At 37.5% G+C, this 24,791-nt stretch overlaps 5 protein-coding genes across 5 annotated transcripts; 1 reads left to right on the forward strand and 4 right to left on the reverse strand.

Annotated features, from left to right (window-relative positions):
• Positions 1-175: 175 nt before the first annotated feature.
• LOC140811349 (cysteine proteinase inhibitor 1-like) lies at positions 176-556 on the reverse strand. Its single transcript, XM_073169200.1, has one exon. The coding sequence runs from the start codon at positions 554-556 to the stop codon at positions 176-178; it is 381 nt and encodes a 126-aa protein (XP_073025301.1).
• Positions 557-9,343: 8,787 nt separating this feature from the next.
• On the reverse strand, positions 9,344-11,973 carry LOC140811871 (tonoplast dicarboxylate transporter). Its single transcript, XM_073169982.1, has 6 exons — positions 11,423-11,973; positions 10,835-11,324; positions 10,712-10,755; positions 10,527-10,622; positions 9,870-10,380; positions 9,344-9,773 (listed from the first exon to the last, which is right to left on the reverse strand). Exons 1-6 carry the CDS (start codon positions 11,861-11,863, stop codon positions 9,718-9,720), a joined length of 1,638 nt encoding a protein of 545 aa, XP_073026083.1. The 5' UTR covers positions 11,864-11,973; the 3' UTR covers positions 9,344-9,717.
• Positions 11,974-13,760: 1,787 nt separating this feature from the next.
• On the reverse strand, positions 13,761-14,144 carry LOC140811350 (cysteine proteinase inhibitor 5-like). Its single transcript, XM_073169201.1, has one exon. The coding sequence runs from the start codon at positions 14,142-14,144 to the stop codon at positions 13,761-13,763; it is 384 nt and encodes a 127-aa protein (XP_073025302.1).
• A 2,110-nt stretch (positions 14,145-16,254) lies between these two features.
• On the forward strand, positions 16,255-21,236 carry LOC140811870 (E3 ubiquitin-protein ligase UPL5-like). The gene is made up of 3 exons (XM_073169981.1): positions 16,255-18,142; positions 20,067-20,656; positions 20,807-21,236. Exons 1-3 carry the CDS (start codon positions 16,447-16,449, stop codon positions 21,068-21,070), a joined length of 2,550 nt encoding a protein of 849 aa, XP_073026082.1. The 5' UTR covers positions 16,255-16,446; the 3' UTR covers positions 21,071-21,236.
• A 533-nt stretch (positions 21,237-21,769) lies between these two features.
• On the reverse strand, positions 21,770-22,936 carry LOC140813081 (uncharacterized). Its single transcript, XM_073171507.1, has 2 exons — positions 22,780-22,936; positions 21,770-22,454 (listed from the first exon to the last, which is right to left on the reverse strand). The coding sequence occupies exons 1-2, from the start codon at positions 22,792-22,794 to the stop codon at positions 21,963-21,965; spliced, it is 507 nt and encodes a 168-aa protein (XP_073027608.1). The 5' UTR covers positions 22,795-22,936; the 3' UTR covers positions 21,770-21,962.
• Positions 22,937-24,791: the final 1,855 nt, after the last annotated feature.

Here is a 24,791-nt window from a genome sequence, read left to right on the forward strand (position 1 = left end):
ATTCAAACCAAGCGAGACTAAAATTTTGCACCACGATGCATGCATGGCTCAGCATTCTTCGATTAACACCAAAAATTAATCAACATCTATGCAACGATACCAATTAATCTCAACAATTGTCCACAAATACTTTATTCTATGTACAAACCAAAAATAACTGTCTTTTTGCATAGCATCAATGCACAAGTCTCTCAAAAGAAATGAGCTTCCTGAAATTTTCCCAAGCCTTTTCCCAAACAACCGCCACGTATTCGTCCGGCGCTATAGCTGCGCCGCCGCCACCCTCCTTGGCCGAAATAACAAACCTGTATTCCATACCTTCGACCAATTGACTTTCTGCTTTTAACACCTTTACGAGCTTCAGGTTTTTATTAGCCTGTTTGTTGTGCTCCGCCACCGCAAATTTCACAATCTGCACCAGCTTCGGGTCGTTTGGGTTTTCGATTATGCGCCAGCCGTAACCAATATCATTATCGGCGGCAGAAAATTCGAGAAAAGCTGAAACCAACAGGAACGAGCAGAATACGAGACGAAACAGGTGGGTTTTGAGCGCCATTTAATTTATTTGGTGGAAATTTCTCTGTAGAAATGTGGAGTAGCTAGTTCTTGAGGTATATATGGCTCCGATGGCTGATAATTTATAGTGGCAAGCAAAGGATGTATGTTTGCAAGTGTACGTGTTAATATGACGCGTGTAGGAAACAGTGCATGGGGAGACTGATTTGGTTCTACGGAAAATTGGATTTGAATTTGTCAGAGAAACTGATTCTGGTTAGAAAAATCCGATTGATATTGGAAAATTCAACTTACACAAGATTGATACTCAGTAAAATTTTCGATGTAGTGTTAACAAATCTCTTGACAATTACCAAAAATAAAGAAAAATTTAATTTTTTTAAGCCTCACCCAAAATCAATTAAAATATTAAGGGACTTAAAATCTTAAATTTATCAGACATACAAATTATTTTGAACATTTGGTTATTTCTTTATCGAAAGGTAAATACATTATCATAAATTTTTTATTATCATAGTCATCAACGTCAAGGAGAAAAATACTATCATATGATATTGTAATAATTAACAAATTTAATTAATAATTAAATAGATAAGTAACAAATGTCACCGTCCCTAATGCGCGGTAACAGTTGCATCTACATATTTTGAAGCCAATTTTTTAGTTCAAGTCTAAAAAAATTCAGCATATTAAAAGGTAGATTTTCAAAATCCCTTTTTTTATTGGCAAAAACTTGTGTGAGATGGTCTCACGGGTCGTATTTTGTGAGATAGATATCTTATTTGGGTCATTCATGAAAAAATATTATTTTTTATGCTAAGAGTATTAATTTTTATTGTGAATATCGGTAGGATTGACCGTGTCACAGTTGTCGACCAAGTGGCCAAGTGGGCATTTAATGTTGGTGCAGACTCTTTTGATTGGATGAGCCGAAGAATTTGAATTGCAAACGTGTGGTCTTCAAAATGAATTGGCAGGGAACGTGTTTAAAAAGAATACGCGTTTTTAACGCGTGTTCACACGGTCCAGGGGTTCTATAAATAGAGCTCATTCTTTCATTCTGAAATTATCCCTTCTTCGAGTTTTCTCTCATCTTATAAGCATTTGAGTGCTTAGTTCTATAATATTTGTGAGGTGTTTTGTTCTCCTGTATTAAGAGAGTGTGTGTTCTCTTTGGAAACACAGTGAGTGAGTTGTACACCACAAAATATTATAGTGGAAATTCTTTTCATCTTGCCCGTGGTTTTTACCCTAATAATTTTTAGGGGTTTTCCACGTAAATCTCGGTGTCCAGTTTATTCTTTATTTTCGGGTTTTATTATCTCAAATTCCGCACGTGGGACCAACAAGTGGTATCAGAGCCTTGGTTTAAAATTTCTTAAAATTCTGAGTATGCTCTGTGGTTGCAGCCTAGACTGATCTTCCACATCAGAAAAGAGTTTTTGAAATTTTTTTTATTAAGGCGGGATTAATTTTGTCCAGTCTACAAAATTGTTGTAGAGATAATGGCGGAAAGGTACGAGATAGCAAAGTTCAACGGAAGCAATTTTATGCTGTGGAAAATAAAGATACAAGCAGTTTTAAGAAAGGAGAATTGCTTGGCGGCTATTGGAGATAGACCGGTGGAGATTACGGATGATGGAAAGTGGAATGAGATGAATAATAATGTTGTTGCCAATTTACACTTGGCTATAGCAGACGAAGTTTTGTCAAGTATCTCTGAGATAAAAATAGCCAAAGTTATCTGGGATACTTTGACAAAGATGTACGAGGTCAAGTCCCTACACAACATGATTTTCCTAAAGAGAAGGCTTTATACTCTTCGGATGGCGGAATCTTCATCGATGACCGACCATATCAATACACTAAATACTCTATTTGCCCAACTCACTTCCATGGGGCATAAAATAGGGGAAAATGAACGTGCGGAGCTTCTACTTCAAAGTCTACCAGATTCATATGATCAACTTATTATCAACATTACCAACAATATTCTTATGGGCTTTCTAAGATTCGACGATGTCTTAACTGTGGTTCTCGGAGAAGAAAGCCGACGCAAGAATAAGGAAGACAGGTTGGTAAGCTCGAAGCAGGCAGAGGCTTTGCCGATGATAAGAGGAAGATTTATGGACCGTGACTCCAGTGGGAGCCAAAGACGGGGTAGATCAAAGTCGAGAAGTAAGAAGAAAAATATTTACTGCTTTAAATGTGGCGGTAAAGGGCACTTCAAGAAAGAGTGTACGAGTATTGATAAAAGTTCTCAAGGAAATGTGGCCAGTACTTCAGGCAGTGGTGAAATATTATTCAGCGAAGCGGCAACTGTTGCAGAAGGCAGACACAAATTTTGTGACACATGGATTATGGATTCAGGAGCGACGTGGCACATGACGTCTCGGAGAGAATGGTTTGATCATTATGAACCAATCTCAGGAGGATCTGTATTCATGGGAAATGATCATGCCTTGGAAATCGCTGGGGTCGGTACTATCAAAATTAAAATGTTTGATGGCACCATTCGCACCATACAGGAGGTACGACATGTGAAAGGACTGACGAAAAATCTTTTGTCCTTGGGGCAATTGGATGACATCGGGTGCAAAACTCGGATCGAGAACGGGATCATGAAAATTGTGAAAGGCGCGTTTGTGGTTATGAAGGCGGAAAAGGTTGCTGCAAATCTGTATGTACTTTTGGGAGAAACACACAAAGAGGCGGAGCTAGCTGTTGCATCAAATGGTTCAGGAGAAGAATTAACAGTGTTATGGCATAGAAAGCTCGGGCATATGTCAGAACGGGGTTTGAAAATTCTCTCAGAACGGAAGCTGCTGCCGGGACTTACAAAAGTGTCACTACCCTTTTGTGAGCATTGTGTTACCAGTAAACAACACAGATTAAAGTTTGGCACTTCTACTGCCAGGAGCAAAAGCATATTGGAGCTGATTCATTCAGATGTTTGGCAAGCACCGGTTGTATCCCTAGGAGGAGCGAGATACTTTGTCTCGTTCATTGATGATTTCTCTAGGAGATGTTGGGTGTATCCAATCAAGAAGAAATCAGATGTTTTCCAAGTCTTCAAAGATTTCAAAGCGCGGGTTGAACTTGATTCTGAAAAGAAAATCAAGTGTCTGAGGACTGACAATGGAGGAGAATATACCAGTGACGAGTTTGATGCATTTTGTCAACATGAGGGCATCAAAAGACAATTCACGAGGGCTTACACTCCCCAACAGAATGGAGTGGCAGAGCGGATGAACAGGACCTTGTTGGACAGAACAAGAGCTATGTTGAGGACTGCGGGTCTAGAAAAGTCATTTTGGGCGGAAGCAGTCAAAACCGCTTGTTATATTATCAATCGTTCTCCTTCAATGGCGATTGATCTGAAGACTCCGATGGAGATGTGGACTGGGAAGCCGACAGATTATTCTCATTTGCATACATTTGGAAGTCCGGTGTACGTTCTGTACAATGAGCAAGAAAGATCAAAGTTGGATTCGAAATCCAGAAAATGTATCTTCTTGGGTTATGCTGATGGAGTAAAGGGGTTTCGCTTGTGGGATCCTACTGTTCACAAGCTTGTCATCAGCAGGGATGTTATCTTCGAGGAAGATAAAGTAAAGGGAGACAAAGGCACACAGAATTCAGAAACTACTATTTTTCAGGTAGAAAATAAGACAGACGAAGGTCAAGTTTCTTGTGAAGCAGTACCAGAGCACGAAGAACAAGAACAAGTTGAGTCTGAGGTTTCCAATGTGAGGCAGTCAACTCGAGACAGAAGACCACCAGGTTGGCTTTCAGATTATGTCACTGAAAGCAACATTGCATATTGTCTATTATCAGAAGATGGTGAGCCATCGAGTTTCCACGAGGCTACTCAAAGCTCGGATGTATCTTTGTGGATGATAGCAATGCAAGAAGAATTGGAGGCATTAGACAGGAATAAAACTTGGAATCTTGTTACACTACCACGAGGGAGGAAAGCCATTGGTAACAGATGGGTCTATAAGATCAAGCGAGATGGCAATAATCAAGTGGAACGGTATCGTGCTAGATTGGTGGTAAAAGGGTATTCTCAGAAAGAAGGTATTGACTTCAATGAGATATTTTCTCCTGTGGTTCGGCTTACAACAGTCAGAGTGGTGTTGGCATTGTGTGCAGTGTTTGACCTACATCTAGAACAGCTAGATGTAAAAACGGCATTTCTTCATGGAGATCTTGAAGAAGAAATTTATATGCTCCAGCCAGAAGGTTTTGCAGAAATAGGCAAAGAGAACTTGGTTTGCAGGTTGAAGAAATCTCTGTACGGTCTCAAACAGGCGCCGAGGTGTTGGTACAAGAGATTTGATTCCTATATCATGAGCCTTGGATACAACAGATTGAGTGCAGACCCTTGTACATATTTCAAGAGGTCTGGTGATGATTATATCATTTTGCTGTTGTATGTGGACGACATGTTGGTAGCAGGCCCCAACAAGGATCAGGTCCAAGGATTGAAGGCACAGTTGGCTAGGGAATTTGATATGAAGGACTTGGGACCAGCAAACAAGATTCTAGGGATGCAAGTTCACCGAGATAGAAGTAACAGAAAGATTTGGCTTTCGCAGAAAAATTATTTGAAGAAAATCTTGCAACGCTTCAACATGCAAGATAGTAAGCCAATCTCGACCCCTCTTCCTGTTAACTTCAAGTTATCCTCCGAGATGTGTCCTAGCAGTGAAGCAGAGAGGATGGAGATGTCTCGAGTACCGTATGCATCAGCAGTGGGAAGTTTGATGTTCGCTATGATCTGTACAAGACCGGACATTGCTCAAGCAGTGGGAGCAGTTAGTCGGTATATGGCGAATCCTGGAAGAGAGCATTGGAGCACTGTTAAGAGGATCCTTAGATACATTAAGGGTACCTCGAATGCTGCATTATGTTATGGAGGATCGGATTTTACACTCAGGGGCTATGTCGATTCAGATTATGCAGGTGATCCTGATAAGAGGAAATCTACTACTGGTTATGTGTTTACGCTTGCAGGAGGAGCAGTAAGCTGGGTTTCAAAACTGCAGACAGTTGTGGCGTTATCTACAACAGAGGCAGAATACATGGCAGCTACTCAAGGTTGCAAGGAGGCAATATGGATTAAAAGGTTATTGGAGGAGATCGGACACAAACAAGAGAATGTTCCTTTGTTTTGTGACAGTCAGAGTGCCTTGCACATCGCAAGGAATCCAGCCTTTCATTCCAGGACTAAACACATTGGAGTACAATTTCACTTTGTGCGAGAAGTAGTAGAAGAAGGAAGCGTGGATATGCAGAAGATCCATACAAATGACAACATAGCTGATTTTCTGACCAAGCCAGTGAACACTGATAAGTTTGAGTGGTGTAGATTCTCAAGTGGTCTAGCGAAAACGTAAGCAGCAGGGAATGGCAAGATTGAAAGGATGTGTGGAGAAGTGTTTGATTCTCAATCAAATCTCCAAGTGGGAGAAATGTCGACCAAGTGGCCAAGTGGGCATTTAATGTTGGTGCAGACTCTTTTGATTGGATGAGCCGAAGAATTTGAATTGCAAACGTGTGGTCTTCAAAATGAATTGGCAGGGAACGTGTTTAAAAAGAATACGCGTTTTTAACGCGTGTTCACACGGTCCAGGGGTTCTATAAATAGAGCTCATTCTTTCATTCTGAAATTATCCCTTCTTCGAGTTTTCTCTCATCTTATAAGCATTTGAGTGCTTAGTTCTATAATATTTGTGAGGTGTTTTGTTCTCCTGTATTAAGAGAGTGTGTGTTCTCTTTGGAAACACAGTGAGTGAGTTGTACACCACAAAATATTATAGTGGAAATTCTTTTCATCTTGCCCGTGGTTTTTACCCTAATAATTTTTAGGGGTTTTCCACGTAAATCTCGGTGTCCAGTTTATTCTTTATTTTCGGGTTTTATTATCTCAAATTCCGCACGTGGGACCAACAACAGTCTCACAGATAAAGATTCGTGAGACCATCTCACAAGAGACCTACTCTTATTTATTTATTTAATAACAATTTATATTATTAGCACATATATCGTACATGTTTTATTCCTTAATTCCACAATAACTTTTCTGAGATACTACACACGAACTTCACAGTTATTAAGTTGACTGAGGTCACGTACACACACATTAAATCTGACATCACTAAACCATGCATCGTTTCACTTCTTAAGCTTTTCGAAGTGCTTTAACTTCATGTGCTTCGCAGCAGGCCAACCATCCAACCACACCAGCGCGACGTACTTGCACGGTTCATGTCCATGATCTTTAGCTTCGATGACAAGAACCAATTCCGCGGAATGAGTTCTATGAGCAACAGTACTAGTACCGTATATGAGATGTGCATCCACCACCTTCTCCAATTTCAAATGTGCCTTCTTTTTCTTGTTATGCTCTTCCACTGCAAACTCTGCGTCTTTCTTCACCGTGTGGAGATCTACGCTCACCGGATTGCCCTCCACTGGATTTGCCTTGGAGGGTTCGAAGTAAATCGAAGCCATCAAGCATGCAACGAAGGCTGCGAGAAGGAGAAGATTATATTTTCTAGCCATATTCATGACCATTTATATTAATCAATACAAGATATTGGATTGAAGTGTGATTTTTTGAAGGGGGCTAAGGTGTGTTTATATAGTAGATCGAAGACCAGTGCCTAGTGTTAAATGCTGTGTTGTTTTTTAAGACATTTTGCGGGACAACACCTACGGCTAATTGCAACTCTGAGATAAGCTTTATGGAAGGATTGAAATTGGGGTGGGGGCCGGGGGTCATAAATTACGTAGATTTCATAGCCTAGGGTTTTGTTATTGGCTTGATTACATTTGATTTGATTGATGAACTTCTCCATTAATATATACAAAGTAAATACAACGTTAGAGTGGATAACTTTTATTCAATACTTTTAATGTTACTTTAACTTTCTCATTTCACAATAAATAATATATCTCATCTAACACACACACACACATAACCTCATCATATATATAGCCTACATATGGCACCCAACACTAAAAGAAAATTGATTTTTCACAGTGTAACATCAATCACGTGCGTTAAAATCATGCCTCGGATACTATTTTCTACGACGTGCGCTGGTAATATTATAAAAATAACAGTGTACTTTAAAAGCACACTGCAGATATTATTTTTTACTACATGAGCCAATGTGCGCTTTGTTAATGACCTTGTATGAACAACGCCATACAGTTGATGCACACCGTAAATTTGATTATATGATGTACATAATACACACGGGAAAAACTCGATATATACTTTTTTTTTCACTTTTTGATGACGTTGATTAATGCAGCTAGCATTCAAAGCTTCAAACTTTATGCTAATTCGGTTCAAATTTGAAAAACATCTAATTTAAATATGAATAATAAATGAAGTCTTCTTGAAGTTAGGAATCTAACAAATCCTCCATTTTGATTGGCTCTTGATTTAATTTTGAGGTGATTTTTTCACGATGAATTTCCTTCAAAATTTTATATATGTCGAACAATTTTTTTTGGAATATATGAAAACAGTTTGGTGATACTGTTTTATTTATAAAAAGCAGTTATCATAAGCGGACTTATATGTTTTCACAAAACATTCAAATCATTTTCGCCTGATTATTTTTTGTTTCTCTTTTTTCCTATTTCATTTGTTTCCTGCAGTTTTGATTCGTTGTAGATTCCATACATATGATATGTCATCATGCTTATTTATTCGCGATATTTTTTAATTAAGGAGCACTCATATTTGTCAAAAATATTAATAAGAAAAATGAATTCTCCCTATATTAAACACAAACAAAAAATAATTTGAAAAGAATATGTAACGACTAATCCATATATATATATATATATATATATATATATATATATATATATATATATATATATATATATATGAGTGATAATGCATGTATATCAATATTTGTCCATCAAATCATGCATCACAAAAAAATCAACGCAAAATATTTAATTTATCAAAATTTATATATATAAAATACAAAATCTCACAATATAATCGATGATGATGATGATGATAATAATAATAATACTGGTTATTACTGTTATTGATTCATTGCCTTCAAATTAATTATTTATTGCTCATAAAAGAACTATATCTACGCTATATATTATCTAATTAATTACGATTGCTGATTTTAACACTTTCTTTAAATGATTCTCAATTTAGCCATGAATGGGTTTGCCCTTGATCATTTCGAAGTGTTTCATCTCCATATGGTTTGCAATGGGCCAAGAATCCTGCCACACCACGGTCCAGTACTGGTGCGATATATCACCATCTTTAGCAGAGATAAAAAGAAGCAATTGCGTCTGAGGGTTTTTCCCGTTAGAATTCATCAAGCGTTGCCCCTTTATCACCTTTTGAAATTTCAAGTGGGTCTTCTGCGATTTATTGTGCTCCTTCACTGCAAATTTCGCAGCTTACACCACAACCAGATGTTGCACATAGATCGAAGCGGCCACCAGATATGAAAGGACTCCGAGGAGGAGGAGATTGAATCTTTGGGCCATTATCTTGTTTTAGGCACTTATGATGTTGGGAGTTGTGGTTTTTGAAGGGGCCGAGACATGTTTATATAGTGAAAGCTTTAGTGCATTTGAAGTTGAGGGGATTGATGTGCTTGTGCTTTTAAGACACTTGGAATGACCATTCGTCGGACTTGGGATTTTCAGATAAACTTAGTTTGATTCGTTGAGATTAAACTGTAATAGATTGACACAGATTTTATTGCGGTTTTCCTCGCTTGATAAAAAGTGATGGGCTTTATTTTTATAATGGTGAGCAGCATTAGATTCATAAAAAAAGGCATTTTTTACCTGCAAAATCCAGCTGCAATCTTCTGCTACTGCCTACATACATGGTACAGCAAACATTTTTTTTTTATTTCCTAAACTATGGTACAGCAAACATTTTTGAATCCACTACTACTTTTTTTCCTCGGGACACATTATATTTATCAGTTATTATATTATATAAACATTCAATACTTTAAAAAAATATACAACAGGGGGTGCTTTAAACATTAGAGGCCATAGTTTGGATTTGAGTTTCTAATGATCCAGGGAATCCTGATATAAATTTTCCTGTTGTGAAGTCCAGGTCCAATGCAAAAAGAACCGAAAGCAGCCTAAATCCATACAAGTATTTGAGGAAGAGGGTCATCATTTAGCTTTTTGAAAATTCGATACAAGTTGATCTGTTCCAAAAACATGAGCACCTGCAAGAAGAAAAAACTTGGATTTAAATTAACCCAATTCAAGGTCCAAGAAACCATTCAACAATACCCGAAAGTAGAAAGATAAACAAAGAGTACCAAGTGTAGGCATCAAAACAGTTAACGCAAGAACCCCGGCAACTTTCAGCGGAATTCCAGTGGTTAACATGTCCTTGATTTCGATATGTCCAGTCGTGAACCCCACAATATTGGAAGGTGTTCCTGTGGGAAGCAAGAAAGCAAATTGCGCACCAATAGCACCAGGAACCATAAGTAGCAACGGATGCGAATGCATCGTTTCGGCTAATTCAATCAGAAGTGGGATAACAAGAGTCGTGGCGGCATTGTTCGACGTAAATTCAGTGATGGTGCCGCTGACCAGTGACACAGCAGGGGCAATTGCCCAGTATGGCGCCGCCTCCAAGAATTCCAGCATGCCTGATAAAACATCCGTCAGACCGCTGGAACGCACCCCCTCAGCAATGGCAAAGCCGGCTCCTAGTAGTAATATGATGTTCCAGGGGATTTCCTTGCATTTTTTCCAGTCCATTAACTTCTCCCCTTGTTGCTTCTTGTTTGGGATTATGAATAACAAGGTTGCCATCAAAACCTAATGATTGAAACACATAGTTTTCTTGAATCATTTTCATAGTTTCTAGCCATTATACAGGACCGGCGAGTTGGTAGAGGAGAGCAGATGATGAAATACTTTTTCACATATCAAAATTTAGTAAATACTGAATATTCAATACTCACACTAGCAGTTCCATCACCAACACGGCCATCGAAAAGAGACCCCCAGCCAGGCGTATCATCGGTTATGTTCCGTGTCATCCACAATACTATTAACATCTGCAAATAGCAAGAATTCTTCAAAATAATCGACATAAGTTGGTTCGCCGCGACTTGAATTAATAAACATGATTTAATATGTTACACACCGAAAAAACAGCTAGAATCATCTTTTCAGCAAAAGCCATTGGACCTGGAAACAGAGCATGTTGAGAAATTGTCCGTGCGAGCTAAACAGAGGAAATAATTGGACTATTATACAATATAATTACCTAGCAAATCAAGCTCTCTCTTCAAATGGGCTCTGTCCAAATAAGCAGACAGAGCTTGACCCGACCCTCTTTTGCAGTACAACAAGCAGAGTATGGTCCACAATGCCATAAAAATCACTAAAGCGAGGGGGAAACCAAAGAAAAACCAGGTGCTGAAGCTGATAGGATTGGCTTCAGGGAAATAACTTTTCCACATTCCGACCAATATCAGGTTCACGCCAGTTCCAGTGAGGGTGCTCATCCCACCAACAGCAGCCGAGTATATCACTCCCAAAACCACCGCCTTGCAGAATTTGGTTACGTGAATTTTTTCAAGGGTTGACCTTGAATCAGGTGGTGGCAACCTTTGTAAAATTCCGGTTGCCACAGGCATCATCATGACTGCGGCTGCCACGTTGTGCATCCACATGCTGACGAATGCCGTTGTCGCGCATATTCCGAGGAGGAGGAGAGATGGGTTCAATGGATCACGGCAAAATAGCAGCGTTACCTGCATAATATAAAAAGTGATTAAAACTGATTCCAGAGAAAGCTTTACAAAATGGAATTCGAGAGACACCAATACAAATCCTAAAACCAAGCTCTCACATTGAGAGCTAATCTTCGGTGAATGTTATAATGCTCAACAGCCAGAGCAAGTATGAAGCTCCCAAGAACAAGAGAGATAACATCGTCCATGTACGAGCGTGCCACATCATCCGCGGAGGAGATTCCGAACAGGGGGAAGAGGAAGAGCGGGGACATGGAGGTTATCGGCATTGGCACCGCCTCAGTCAGCCACCACGTGAAAATCCAAACAAGCACGGCCAGCATATTCCATCTACTGTCTCCGCCTCCGCCGCTGCCATTTAACTTGACGCAGAGGCAAACGATGCCGCAGAGCAGAGGTCCTAGTAGAATGAAGAAATTGTTGAGCGTGAGGATGGATCTGACTGAGTTGAAACTCCATTTGCCGCGAATCGGATCCTGAAGTGGAAGAAGAGGAGTTCTTGGATCGTCTGAATACACGGTGCCGCTGCCCTCATTCATTATGGAGCAAAGAATACTTTGCAACTATTATTTTTACGAAACCAAGAGATTATCCAAGAAAAGGTCGTATAATAAGCATAACCAGTCTGTGTTGCTTACGTGTACGACGAAACAATGTTTTATATATCTTTCAGAGAGAACAAGAGGATCTTGAAAACTGAAAATCTGAGCTGGACACTTATCTTGTTATATTATATTATATTACAAGTGAATTATATATTACGAAAATTTCGGAATGTTAATTAAAAATGTATATTATATTACAAGTGAATTATATATTACGAACATTTCGGAGTGTTTATTAAAAATGAATTCATTAAAAGTTATAGAATTTTAGCTTTTTTGGGCAATTACTGTATGATTGCAACAACATAGATTAAACGCAGAAGTTTAACGATGGGGGACAAGGCCTAAAGAAACACAGCAAAACAGAGCAGAAATGTAATGGCGGATAGTGAATGTGGGACACGTATGATTAATAATTAATTTCATTATTATTTCGTGAATATTGAGTATGAAAACTATTGGTGATTGGATAAGTGAGTTGTACGTGGAATGCTTACCCCCCACAATAATTTTGTTGATGGAAAAACATGAATTTCACGATCTTAAAATTAAAAGAAGAAAACTCAATTATCTGTAATATTAATATTTTAAGTTTAGATTTGAATTTAATTATAATAATATTTTCTTTAACTCAAAAAAATAAATTCAATTAAATGTATTATATAAAAAAAATTGAAAATTAAATAGCTGACTGTCTACCTAAGAATCAATGTCATTTTCAAATAAAAAATAAGTCAGCAATAACAGGTGGCCAATGATCTTATTAAATATTCGTAAAAAAATTATTCCCATATAATAATAATATTAGGAAATAGGTTCACCAGATTCAGGACAGGCTTTTATTTCGTAGGTTGTTGCTAGAAATAATAAAGCTTCGGTGTGGCTCATTTTCTATATTAATTTCAAAATAAATTAAACATGCACCCTCCCCCAGATAGCAAGCAGCAAAGCTGGCATATTCAGAAGGTATAGAGCATCGAAATTTTTGGAGTAGATTGACGATCAGCCAAGAAACACATAGAAATATGAACTTGAGTTGGTAAGTATTGTCCACACGCAACAAATCACGCCAATTTTGAAAGTTACGACAGGGTACTAATCTTCCTTTACAAATATCAATTAACTTCACATCTGATTTCATTTTGAAAGTCTAATTATAGCAAATTCCTCTCTCTCTCGACAAAAAATAAAAATAAAAAAAATAATATTTAAAGATGGGATGACACTGACATGTACAAATTTGTCTCTCAACTCTTTTTACATAACATGTGAACTGAGGTGTGCCAAATAAAAGTTGTGGCCATTAGTTCCATCCACCACAGGATGGGAGGAAGGTTTTTGTGGATATGATTGATACAATTATTTAATCGGATATGATTGTGTAAGAGTTTGGTCCTCAGACGTTTGGGGCTTTTTACAAGTTAATTTGTGAGTCGAGGCTGGCTGGCTGGCATTCTCGTCTTCTTGAATGTTTTAATTATTATTTGATTTTTGGCGAAAGCATTCCACCAATATATTATGTAACTAAGAAAATAATAAGAATGTGTATCTATCAATAATATTTTTTACTCTAATTATATAAAAACGGGTCTTCATTTTAATGATGTAAAACAAAAAAAATTGATTTAAATTGCAACAAACGTATCCTTATCAACCATCCATGAATTTAATATACAACTCTAATTTGAGCCACAAAAAAATTTCAAAATTAATACATATGAGCGACAGATCAACGATCAGAATGGAGAAATAAACAGACTGAGAAACAAAATCTATGTTTTATTCAATTTTTTTATTTAAAAAATATATAAATAAAATATCAAATGTTTTACTACAAACCATGGCCTGAATACTCGTCAAACGCGACGAGTCCTCTCTGAGCGCCTCGCTCCTGGACAATAGCGGCATACTGCTTGGACTCAAAGCCATCCGTCACCTGAATCAAAACTAAGTAACTTGATTGCGCAAATAAAACTTTAACAACATTGACAAATTTCAGCTTGCTGTTCGTGTATTTGTTGTATTCGTCCACCGCAAAATTCGCGATATTTACGACTTTAGGATCGTCGCCTGTTAAGTTTGTGGTTAATCCACTGCCATCGACGACATCGTCTAACGTCTCGATGTTTTTCAGGCCACCGAAGATATCGACAACAATGAAGGCCGCCAGCAAGAATTCAATGGCGATGAGAAATATGTCGACTTTAGTGGCCATTCTAGTTTTTTTTTGAGATAGTTACGAATTTTAATGTCGTTTTTATGGTTCTTTGCCAGTGTTATATATTTTCCGATTCTAATTTCTTGAATTTTGGAGATATTTGTGTGATCACGAAAATCATTTAGTTTTTTGGTAAGTTTTTATCTTTGTTTGACTCCCTATACATTTTTACTAAATAGAACGGATCACGTTTTTTAATGTAAGAGTTATACACATATTGTTTTTAGGGTTATCATGTATTCAGTATTCTTAAAATCAATGTAAGATGATCCCCGATCCATACACGGTTCGTGATTTACTCGATATTTTAACAATATGTTACATAGGACTTAAATCAGATTTTCAAGTTTTTTGAATGACTGGTATTTTCGTTGACTAAATTTTTGTTATTTATTTTGTCAAGAAAATTACAAAAATATTGGCTAGATATTGAAGACATATAGATAATTAAAGAAGATATTTGTTTTAATATATTTTGCGATTTGTTGAAGATATGGTAAATATGTTGAAATATAATTTCATGAAGATATAAGTTTGCATTTATTTATTCTATCTTGAAATATGTGATACAAGATTCGTAAAGATTTATTTTATCTTTGATACTCTATAAATTAGAATTTTCATTCATTTGAAAATTATCGAGTGTGATCATAAGTTGTGGAGGTCTGCAATAGTTGATTTGTTGGTTGTTGCTTTTATTCATTTAGATCTTCAAAGGAAGAATGTGAGTTATAAGTAGAAAGTAATATTTTTTTTGCATAGACCAAACACGAAGAAAACGTCTATTGGTAATTGTGTGTGATGCAACAATATCTTTCCAGTATCACATAATTCGTTATTTGTTTGAGTATTTGTATTGCTCATGGTATACACACATTCAATCCTTGTGCTTCATTCATATGGAGAAGAAGATGACATTCTTGATAGATAACAATATACAGTTTTGAAAGAAGTTCGAGTTGACATATTTTGAAAATGAATATTGCTCATCAAGTGGAGTCTATCAAACATGTTTATCGCAAAAAGTGGACAAAAATATATAAATATAATGTAGGTAATATAAAATAAAACAGAGTACAGATACTTGGACTGCGTTCGTTGAATTGTAAATTAGTTTTATGTACTTACATCTCTTACTATTTATTAAGGCTGAGTAGGTTAGAGTAACTTTCTTGGTCTGTTTTTTAAAATACCTAAAATATCCTTCACCTCCACTCTCTACATTACTAATTATATATATTAATAAAGTGTTAAAAAATAAAGCAAGTCATATGTAGTTTAGTGGATAAAGCCTATGTTTCTTAATCATGAGGTTGTAGGTTCAATTTTTACTTGGGTCTTTTTTATTCTTTTTTAATTTATTTTTTAGTTCATATATCAAAATTATAATGTAGCCACTCATTATTTCTTATAAATATATTTTGATCTTCATTTAAATATAAATCAAATAAATTATAAAAACATATCGTACAAACACGCAACGTGTGCGTCGTTGTACTAGTATATATAATGGCTAGTGTACAATCGTTCAAAAAAACAAAAAACACGTGTGTACGTCATTCGTCTTTATACAAACTTTTTTTTTTATATTTGGGCTCAAAGCTTGTGGATCAAGACTTTTTTCCTAATTCGACCCAATTTCTCGATTGGGCTTTAGTTCGTTTCCTAGTTTGCAAGAGTCGGATATTTGATATGAAGTAGCACATATATTTTCTGTTAAGGCCCACCCAATAATCTAATTTGACCCAAATTTTTGTATTTTAACTAATTTTAAATAATTGCCAAAAGAATCTTTTCGTATATACATGTCAAAAGATTATTGTTTTTTTAAGTCATATAATTCCTGAAAACGTTATCTGAAGAAATATGATAATAGCTACGAATTACGTACGTGTATATTAATTCAATTTTGATTTAAAACATATAATTCTTCGGAAGTGAAGAAAGAAAATTTAAAAAAATGATTAATTATTTTTATTATTATTTATTGCATAATTATTAAGGGTGACCCAAAAGGACAAAAGTATCCGCGGGAATGAATGTCTAAATGGGTAATTTCGCCCAGATAGCGTTGCGTTTCAATACATACATATACAGCCCACTGACTGCCAAACCTTCGTCACTCTCCTGTTTTCACACACCGAGACACACACGCGCACTAGTTTCCTTGTAAATTCTTTGGCAATTTCTACTCAATATCCGCGCTGCAAAAGAGGTGGCTTTTCTTCCTGCGGCGGACGGGGGTTCGGATTCCATGGGCACAGGCCCGCCGTGAAACCCCCCTAGTTCTTGCCCTCAAATGTCGTCGTCTCTCTCTAAGCGCAAGCTTGACGATTATGCAGACAACGTTGTTTTCTTTGTAAACCCTACAAGGATGAGAAAGGACCAGACCGTTCTCCCCTCGTCATCCGATTCCGCCCACTCCTCCCGTACCCGATCATCCGCCGACGGCTCCTCCCGTCTCCAATTCTTTGTCCGTATGCTTTCCGACCGAACCCTAGTGCTCCAGGCGCAGTGCACCGACACAATCAAATCGATTCATGAGAAAATCCAGTCGATCACCGGTTTGCCCGTCATCGAACAGCGACTGATTTACCGTGGCAAGCAGTTGCAGTGGGAACAGACTTTGGCCGAGTGCGAGGTTCAAAAAGATGCGAGTTTGAATTTGGTTGGCCGGATGCGGAGCACTGAGCACCCCCAGGCCTGGCAGCTGATCAACGATGTCGTTTCTTTGATTTTCTCTCTCTACAAGAACAATCCTCCGGCACCCATTCTTTCGGTGCCTCGCACCAAAACTGTGAAATCGATGCTCCTGGAGTTCTTGACTATGACGCCGCACCCAGAGTCCGACCAAGCCTATGGACACCTGCAGATTTTTACTGCGTCCTCTGCACCAGCTGCGCTGGTGATGCTATATATGTCTTGCCATAAACCTAATAGGGATACTGCGGAAGATGCCATCAGACAGTTTATTAGTTCCAGTAAGAATGTTTTGCCTAAGCATACATATCATCAATGCGTGCCCATAATTTTAGACTTCTGTAGGTCGTTGAGTAGGGCAGCTGGAACTGGTGATCCCTTGTATATGTTATGTCGTGGTAGTTTGGCAGGCATAGTGGAATGCATCGAAATAGGAGAAAATAAGGGATTGATTGGACTTCGTGACATATTCCCTTTTGTTAGTGAATTGGCCGCCAAGCTATTGCGTGATTTGGCTTTGAGTATGGAATCAAGCTCATTTGTGGGGCCTTCTTTGAGTGATGTGAGGGATTTCACAGCAATTGTGGTTCCTGTGAGCAATGAGATCACGAGGCACGATGGCTACTGTGGGCCTATTAAAGTTCCCTTATGTGTGGAACTCCATGATTTCCCAGTGTGTTACGCTAAGGAGATTGCTCTTTTGCATGGGATTTTTGTTGACTTGTTGAGGGAAATGGATAAGTGCTTGGGTAAAGTTGAGGAACATGTGAACTTGATGATGAAACTGGACCCTGACACTCTTTTCTTTGGATGGTGCCAATACCTAGCTATTCTGAAGGAGCTTAATTGTATTTCAAAAGTTTTTTTTGGCTGCGTAGAGGAGTTTTGGGAGATCATGAAGCATAGGAAGATTGCACTGTGTTACCTCATTGTTAAGTTTGCCAAGAGAAGTGACGATCATAAGTGGATTCTTGAGCATAAGGAGGTGACTAATTTTGAGGCAAGGCGTCATTTAGCAATGATGATGCTTCCTGATGTGAAGGATGAATATGAGGAGATGCATGAGATGCTCATTGACCGAATGCATTTGTTGTCAGAATCATTTGAGTACATTGCAAATGCAGATGCAGAATCTTTACGTGCTGGTTTATTCATGGAGTTTAAGAATGAGGAGGCAACAGGTCCTGGTGTGCTACGAGAGTGGTTTTTCTTGGTATGTCAAGCGATATTCAACCCTCAAAATGCTCTCTTTTTGGCTTGCCCCAACGATTGTCGAAGGTTCTTTCCAAATCCAGGCATGTCTTTGTTCACTCTATGCATGAGGATTCTTGGCCATTTACAGTGCACCTTGTTTTTTCCCAACTTTGACACACACACACACACACAGAGAGACACAGACACAGACACGCACATATATTGCTAGTAAATGGCAGCAAAATAGAGCTATGTAACATCACACTTTGTAATTTTCCTCTTTATACGTGCTAATTACTGTTGACAAATCATTTTAGTTGTACTAGAATAATGAACCGAGACAGAATAAGTAGCCATTTTCTGAACTTTCAAGGTTGTGGTTGTTGGCTTTTGGATTAGTTTGATGTATAATCAAAAAGTCCAATCCCTACTCGGTGTGTAGGAAATCATGTGAAAACACCTTGGTTACCTGATGAACGTGAAATAAAATGTAGCGAATAGCTCTACCTGCTATATGTGAACCATAACAGTAGAAAAGCCTCTGTAGTAACTATACAAGACTAAGTCCAATCTTGAGCCTGAGGGTTGAGATTGTGCTGTTACACTGTGCGACCCAATTCACTATACATGCATTGCGGAGGAAAGGTAATCACTTGAGCCAGTGGAAAACGTCATATTAATATAAATTGCACTATTTTGAAATCAAAGAGGTGCAATCAATTTATATGTGTATAGTTTTAATAATACCCAATCTTACTTCTGGGCAATTTGCTCTTGTAATTTATATGAAAATAATATTAATGATATGGAATAAAGAAACAATCGAAAAACGGTGCACTTGAGTCGATGTATGATTTTAAAAAAAATTGAATTACACCATTAACACTCTTTATAGTCCGTATAGTGGCTGATATTCGGTTCTAGATTTGTGGAACTGCCAAGGCTATATATTCATTTTCATGAGTTGCAAGTCGGTGCAATTATTGGAATTCGGGAGCGATAATTTTACCTACCGGTGTAGTGGTGGAAATTTTGTGTTGGGATTGATGCATGATTTAGAAGTTCTGAGATGTACCATTATTGGCTATGGCATTTGATTTTATTAATAGATCTATGTTGTACTATTATTAGCTATAACATATTAATACTGCAATTGGCATTCAATCCTACCATCAGTTTTTAAGTCTCACTCCATGGTTGTCTGGAAACCTTAAATTTCTCGTCTTCACTCGTGTGATTTGCCAAACCAAGAGATTCTCCTTTGATATAGATGTTTGATTTCTTGCACTCCGTGATAATTCTGTACTTTCTTAGAGTAGGTTGATCAGTTGTACACTTTGATTCATCATTTTTTTTGGCATTCTTGCTTCGCTTTTCTTTTAAAAACTGATGACGTTTTCAAAATTCATACCATGAAAAAAAATTGGTTTTATGTAAAATGAGTTGTAAATTCATTTATGAATGCTTAGAAGTTGCCTCTCAGTTATTTAGAAGGCTTACCTTTGGCATCATAAGAGCTTATATGTTTTGAACTCCCTCTGTGGAATGGTTAGGGCATACTATATGTTATTAGATGCTTCAGGTTATCATCAATCAGCACTGTCTGTTCATCGCAATTTAAGTTTCAAGGATTTTAGATTCTGAAAATTGTAGTTTATGTTACAGCATTTTACTGTGCCAAGGTGATTTTTAGTTCAGCTTATCAAGAAGCGTGCAACAATCTGACATTCTGTGATCTTGTATTGTTTGCCCCAGGGTGTCGGCAGCACATTATATATGTAACCTTGCACTAAAACTCCTATTTTTACTCTTTTTATTTACATTAATCCCCAATTTGTGTCCAGTTTTTGGATCATTCTTTCATGCTCTGGACTTCAAATTGTTTCTCTTTGTTGTAACATACTTTGAATTTATGCCTGAACAAGTTGGAAAATGATTTTACACCGTGTGCTTCTTTTGTTTAAAATGTGGATAAATTCATGATAAGACTACTGATATCTACTCTATGCTTTGTTTTGATTGCAGCATCCAAGATGGATCCTTTGCACCTCAAATATTTTCGTTTCTCTGGCAGGGTAATTGCATTAGCCTTGATGCACAGAGTACAAGTTGGCATAGTATTTGATCGTGTATTCTTTTCGCTGTTGGCTGGATATGGTATTTCATTAGAAGATATTCGAGATGCAGACCCCTATTTATATAGTAGCTGCAAGAAAATTTTGGAGATGGATGCTGAGGCTGTCGATCAGGATGCTTTGGGTCTAACCTTTGTTCATGAAATCGAGGAAATGGGATCAATGAAGATTGTTGAGCTGTGTCCTGGTGGGAAAAGCTTGGTTGTGGATAGTAAAAACAGGGAGCGTTATGTTGACTCTCTAATTCAACATCGCTTTGTTGTAGCTATTTCGGAACAGGTATCTCATTTTGCTCAAGGTTTTGCTGATATAATGAGCAGTCGGCAGCTCCAGAGATCTTTCTTCTACTGCTTGGAACCGGAAGATCTTGACAGGATGCTGTATGGCAGTGAGAGTGCAATTTCTGTAGATGATTGGAAAGCAAATACAGATTATCATGGCTTCAAAGAAACGGATTTTCAGATATCCTGGTTTTGGAAGGTGGGTACCCCATGTTCTCACATGTTTAACTTATATTCTTTCTGGTCTGGTGTTTCTGGTACGTGTCAAGAATGTATATGGCCTAAAAGTTTCTTATGTACTGGCAGTCTCTTATTGTTCTAGTGATATAACTAAATTTCATTCCTTCAGATTGTCGGCTGTATGTCAGCAGAGCAGAAAAAGGTACTCCTCTTCTTCTGGACCTCGATAAAGTATTTACCAATTGAAGGTTTCAGTGGTTTGGCTTCTCGACTTTACATATATAAGACATCCGAGTCGCTTGATCGGCTGCCTTCCTCGCACACATGCTTTTACCGGTTATGTTTCCCTGCTTACCCTTCGATGGCCATGATGCGAGATCGTCTTCATATCATTACTCAAGAGCATGTAGGTTGCAGCTTTGGAACTTGGTGAGATCAAGCTGCAATTTTTGATACTGTGCTTGCAACTGCACATAAAGATTTGTATTTAGTTGTACATGATAGATGATAACTCTTTTAATTATTTTGGAACTAGAGTCTAGTTGATGCATGACAATGTCGTTCTCGCATCTTTTCTGTGATAAAAGATTGTTAATTTCTGTTGTCTATTGTTTATATGAGATAGTATGCAGGTCAACAATGATAAAAGTTTCATTAGCATTTCTAGATTCTTGTTCTTTAGGGTGATCCCTTTCACTATCTTAGTTTTGCACATCTTTTCCGTGATATGGCCACCCCATTTATTGAACTAAACTAATTACCTTTTTAGTTGTCAGATAAAATATAGATTTTGCGCACTTGGGGTTAACAAGATTTTACAACTTATAAAAATGTTAAGTTTTAATTTTAATTGTTTATCATTTTGGCGGTAGATTGTGGTGTGTGAATGTGTGTTCCTACAAAATACATCCCAACCATTTATGGACTGTGCCATCACTTGCAATATAACAAGAATGTGCAATTTCATCACACACCAATTTATATATTATCCATGTAAACAGTTTTTTTTTTTTAATTTAAATATATGGATGGATGATGACATTGCATCAAATTATTTAGCAGGCCTTTTTATCCAGGAAAAAGAAAGGGTACATTTCATAACTTCCGTCACACCTTTAATTTGCAACTGGCCAAGTACTTATTAGGACCCAACAAAGGCCTGAAATAGATTTCCGATTTAAAACCACAATACCCAAGTACAAATTTCCTTGCATCAAACCGGCAATAAATTATAAGAAATACGAATAAATAGACAACAAACTTAAACCAAACTTCGGCCCGCAGCCCGGAAGGATCCAACACTACTTCCCACTTCATTGAACACCTCACTCCTCAGTTTTCTGAGCTGGAACTTCCTCCACTGCTTCAACCGTGGCTGCTGATTCCTCCACCGGAGCTGGAGCCTCTGGCTCAGCCTCAGAGGCTGGCTCGATGGTGGCTTCTTCCTGAGTCTCCTCGACAGCAGCCTTCTCCGCCACCACTGGATCAGCTGTTGCCTCTGCAGGCTTTTCAACTTCGGCCACAGCTTCTTCATGAGTCTCCTCAACAGTATCCGGCTCTGCCACCTCTGGAACAGCTGTTTCCTCTGCAGGCTTTTCTGTCGAAACTTCTTCCTCTACAGCTTCTGCTGCTGGCTGATCATCTGCAACGTCTTTCTTAGGTTCTGCTTCAGGAGCAGCTGGTTCCTCCACCGGTGTTGCAGCTTCTTTGGTTTCTGTTAGTTCCGTTGGTGGTACTTCCTCCGCCGCTTTGTCTGTGGTGGTGATCACATCCTCCGTTGGAACAGACTCTGAAACTGGGACCAGAATTGACTCCACCTGCATAAACACCAATATTGTTGTCTGTGAATTATATAAAAGGCAACTCAAAAGAAAATCTGATCATATATATATATAGATCAAAGGGATCACTACTTCGATCACAAACCATGACATGATTTTCTTATCGACAAATATCCCAATCTGGATTGACATATGATTTGATCATATAAACAGCTAATGCAGCTGTTATGCTTTCTTAAATTCACGAGACGGCAAGATCAAGATTCAAGACCACACTCATGAAGTGTTGAATCCTTGCACGCATGCAAACTTAAACAAAGGTAGTTCGATTCAAATGGTGAAAAAGTTTGAAATCCAATACCTCAGCTGTAGCCATTGTGCTTTTGGAAAGTGTGTGAAAGAATGGAACAAGTAGGAGATGGTAAAGGTCAGAGAAGAGATGAACCGCAGTAGCTTTGTTTGTGATTATTTGGTGTTATGAAACAACGGGTTTGAGGGAGTATTTATAGGGGGATTTACACCCCAATACCAAATGTAAATAATGATAGAGAAATGGGAGAAGCCAAAAAGTAAGAAAAAAATATATATGTAGGCAAGTGAGGAAATGTTGGTGAATCCTGGTTGTAAAAGGTCCGCTTCACATGAAAATGAAAAGAATATTAAAAAGTAGACAAGTGTTGGCCACTATCATTTATTGTTGTTACATAAAATTATACGTATAAGAATAAGAATACGCTGTTGTATAAAAATTAAGGATCGATTATATAATGTAATAAGAATTATAGCATGTAGTCTAGTCAAGGATATATTTCATTCCGTACTTTTGTGGTATGTACTTAATATACTAAACCATAATCTCATCGGTCACACACAATTCACTTATTATATGTGTACGAGTTTTGATTTGGGGTTTGTAACAACCCATTCAATCTCCTTCCTTTGCTCATATCTTTTAGTTATTAATAATATTTTTTTATGTTAGCTATTGATCCCACACTCAGATTTATTACCATAGTGGATAGATTATGATATATTATAATACAAAAGGAAGGGTGCTTTTGAATAGGCAAATGCACATGGTGGAGGCCAAATCACATTACCCTCTTCACATCCCTTTTTTATTTTTCTTGAATAGCTTATTCTGTGTTTTGTGCGGTATGGCATGTGGGCAACCATCATCCTCATCACGCTGTCATGTTAAGCCAATCTTATAGAGGACAGATACATAGCAATTATAGTCTTCTTTTTTCTTACTTTTTTTTTTTAATCTGTCGCTCTATTTTCACCGGAGTGAATATAGGGTCTTTTGAATTAGAGTACATGAAATATTACATATGAATTGAAATGATGGACCATTTTCATATCATGTGGTCTTAGTGGCACAATGCTTGTTCTGTCGGAACAGGAAGAGCTTCATATATAGTTCATCCACATTGAGCCAAACATGCATGAAGCGAAACGACTAATTCATATGTAATGATGAGATAAGATCCAGAAATATGTATGATAAAGATATTATAAATCAATATATATAAATAACATATCGATTTATACATATGATTTATCGTAGAATTTGAGTTAAATATTCCATGAAATACAAATATATTATCAATTAATGTCTCATCTAAGTCATTATTTTATTAAATAATTATTTTATATTTATATGTTTTTTTTATAAAAAAAAAGAAAGATTGTTAACAGGAAGGCAATCAAATCAAATCAAATCAAATCAAAGGGTACTGACGTGGTCTCACCATTCGGTTCTAGTTCTGCCGTTTGATGAATCCTTTATGGGACCCATCGGATGCTTTAGATATAGTACACTCGTGACATGGGGCCCGCACGCGTGGCGCTTCAGTAGCGCCACGTCAGACCAAAGACACACACTGACACGCAGATTCCCCTGGAACATATTTCCTCCGTGGGTGAATGTGAAGGTAAAAAAGTTGATTGAAATATGAAGGAAGGGCGGTGGATGGGCCCACGGATTTCTTGGCAGGAGCCACTGATATGATTCCACGTGTGAAATGGTCGGACGGGTATCCACTTGCATGGAATGAATTTCAATGCGGTGCTCGATTTTAAGCTTCGATCGATGTGATCTAGGTAATTGATTATTGCATTTAATAAATGTATTGATTTGATCAACCAACCAATTTTATATATTACATTTAATCGCACCAGTTACTGTAAGATACCACCTGAACATGAAATTGAAATGATGCATGGGATCCACCACACATCATGTTCTAGAAAATTGTTTTTACAAGACGTTTTTGTGTTTCATTGACGAAATTTCTAGCGTTTGAGGCCTTAGATGCTGCTGGGAATAGGCCTGAGCATAGTTTTCTCTATCCATTTTTATTTATTTTT

The sequence above is a fragment of the Primulina eburnea genome, chromosome 14, assembly GCF_022965805.1.
Source record: "Primulina eburnea isolate SZY01 chromosome 14, ASM2296580v1, whole genome shotgun sequence".
Classification (NCBI taxonomy): Eukaryota; Viridiplantae; Streptophyta; class Magnoliopsida; order Lamiales; family Gesneriaceae; genus Primulina; species Primulina eburnea.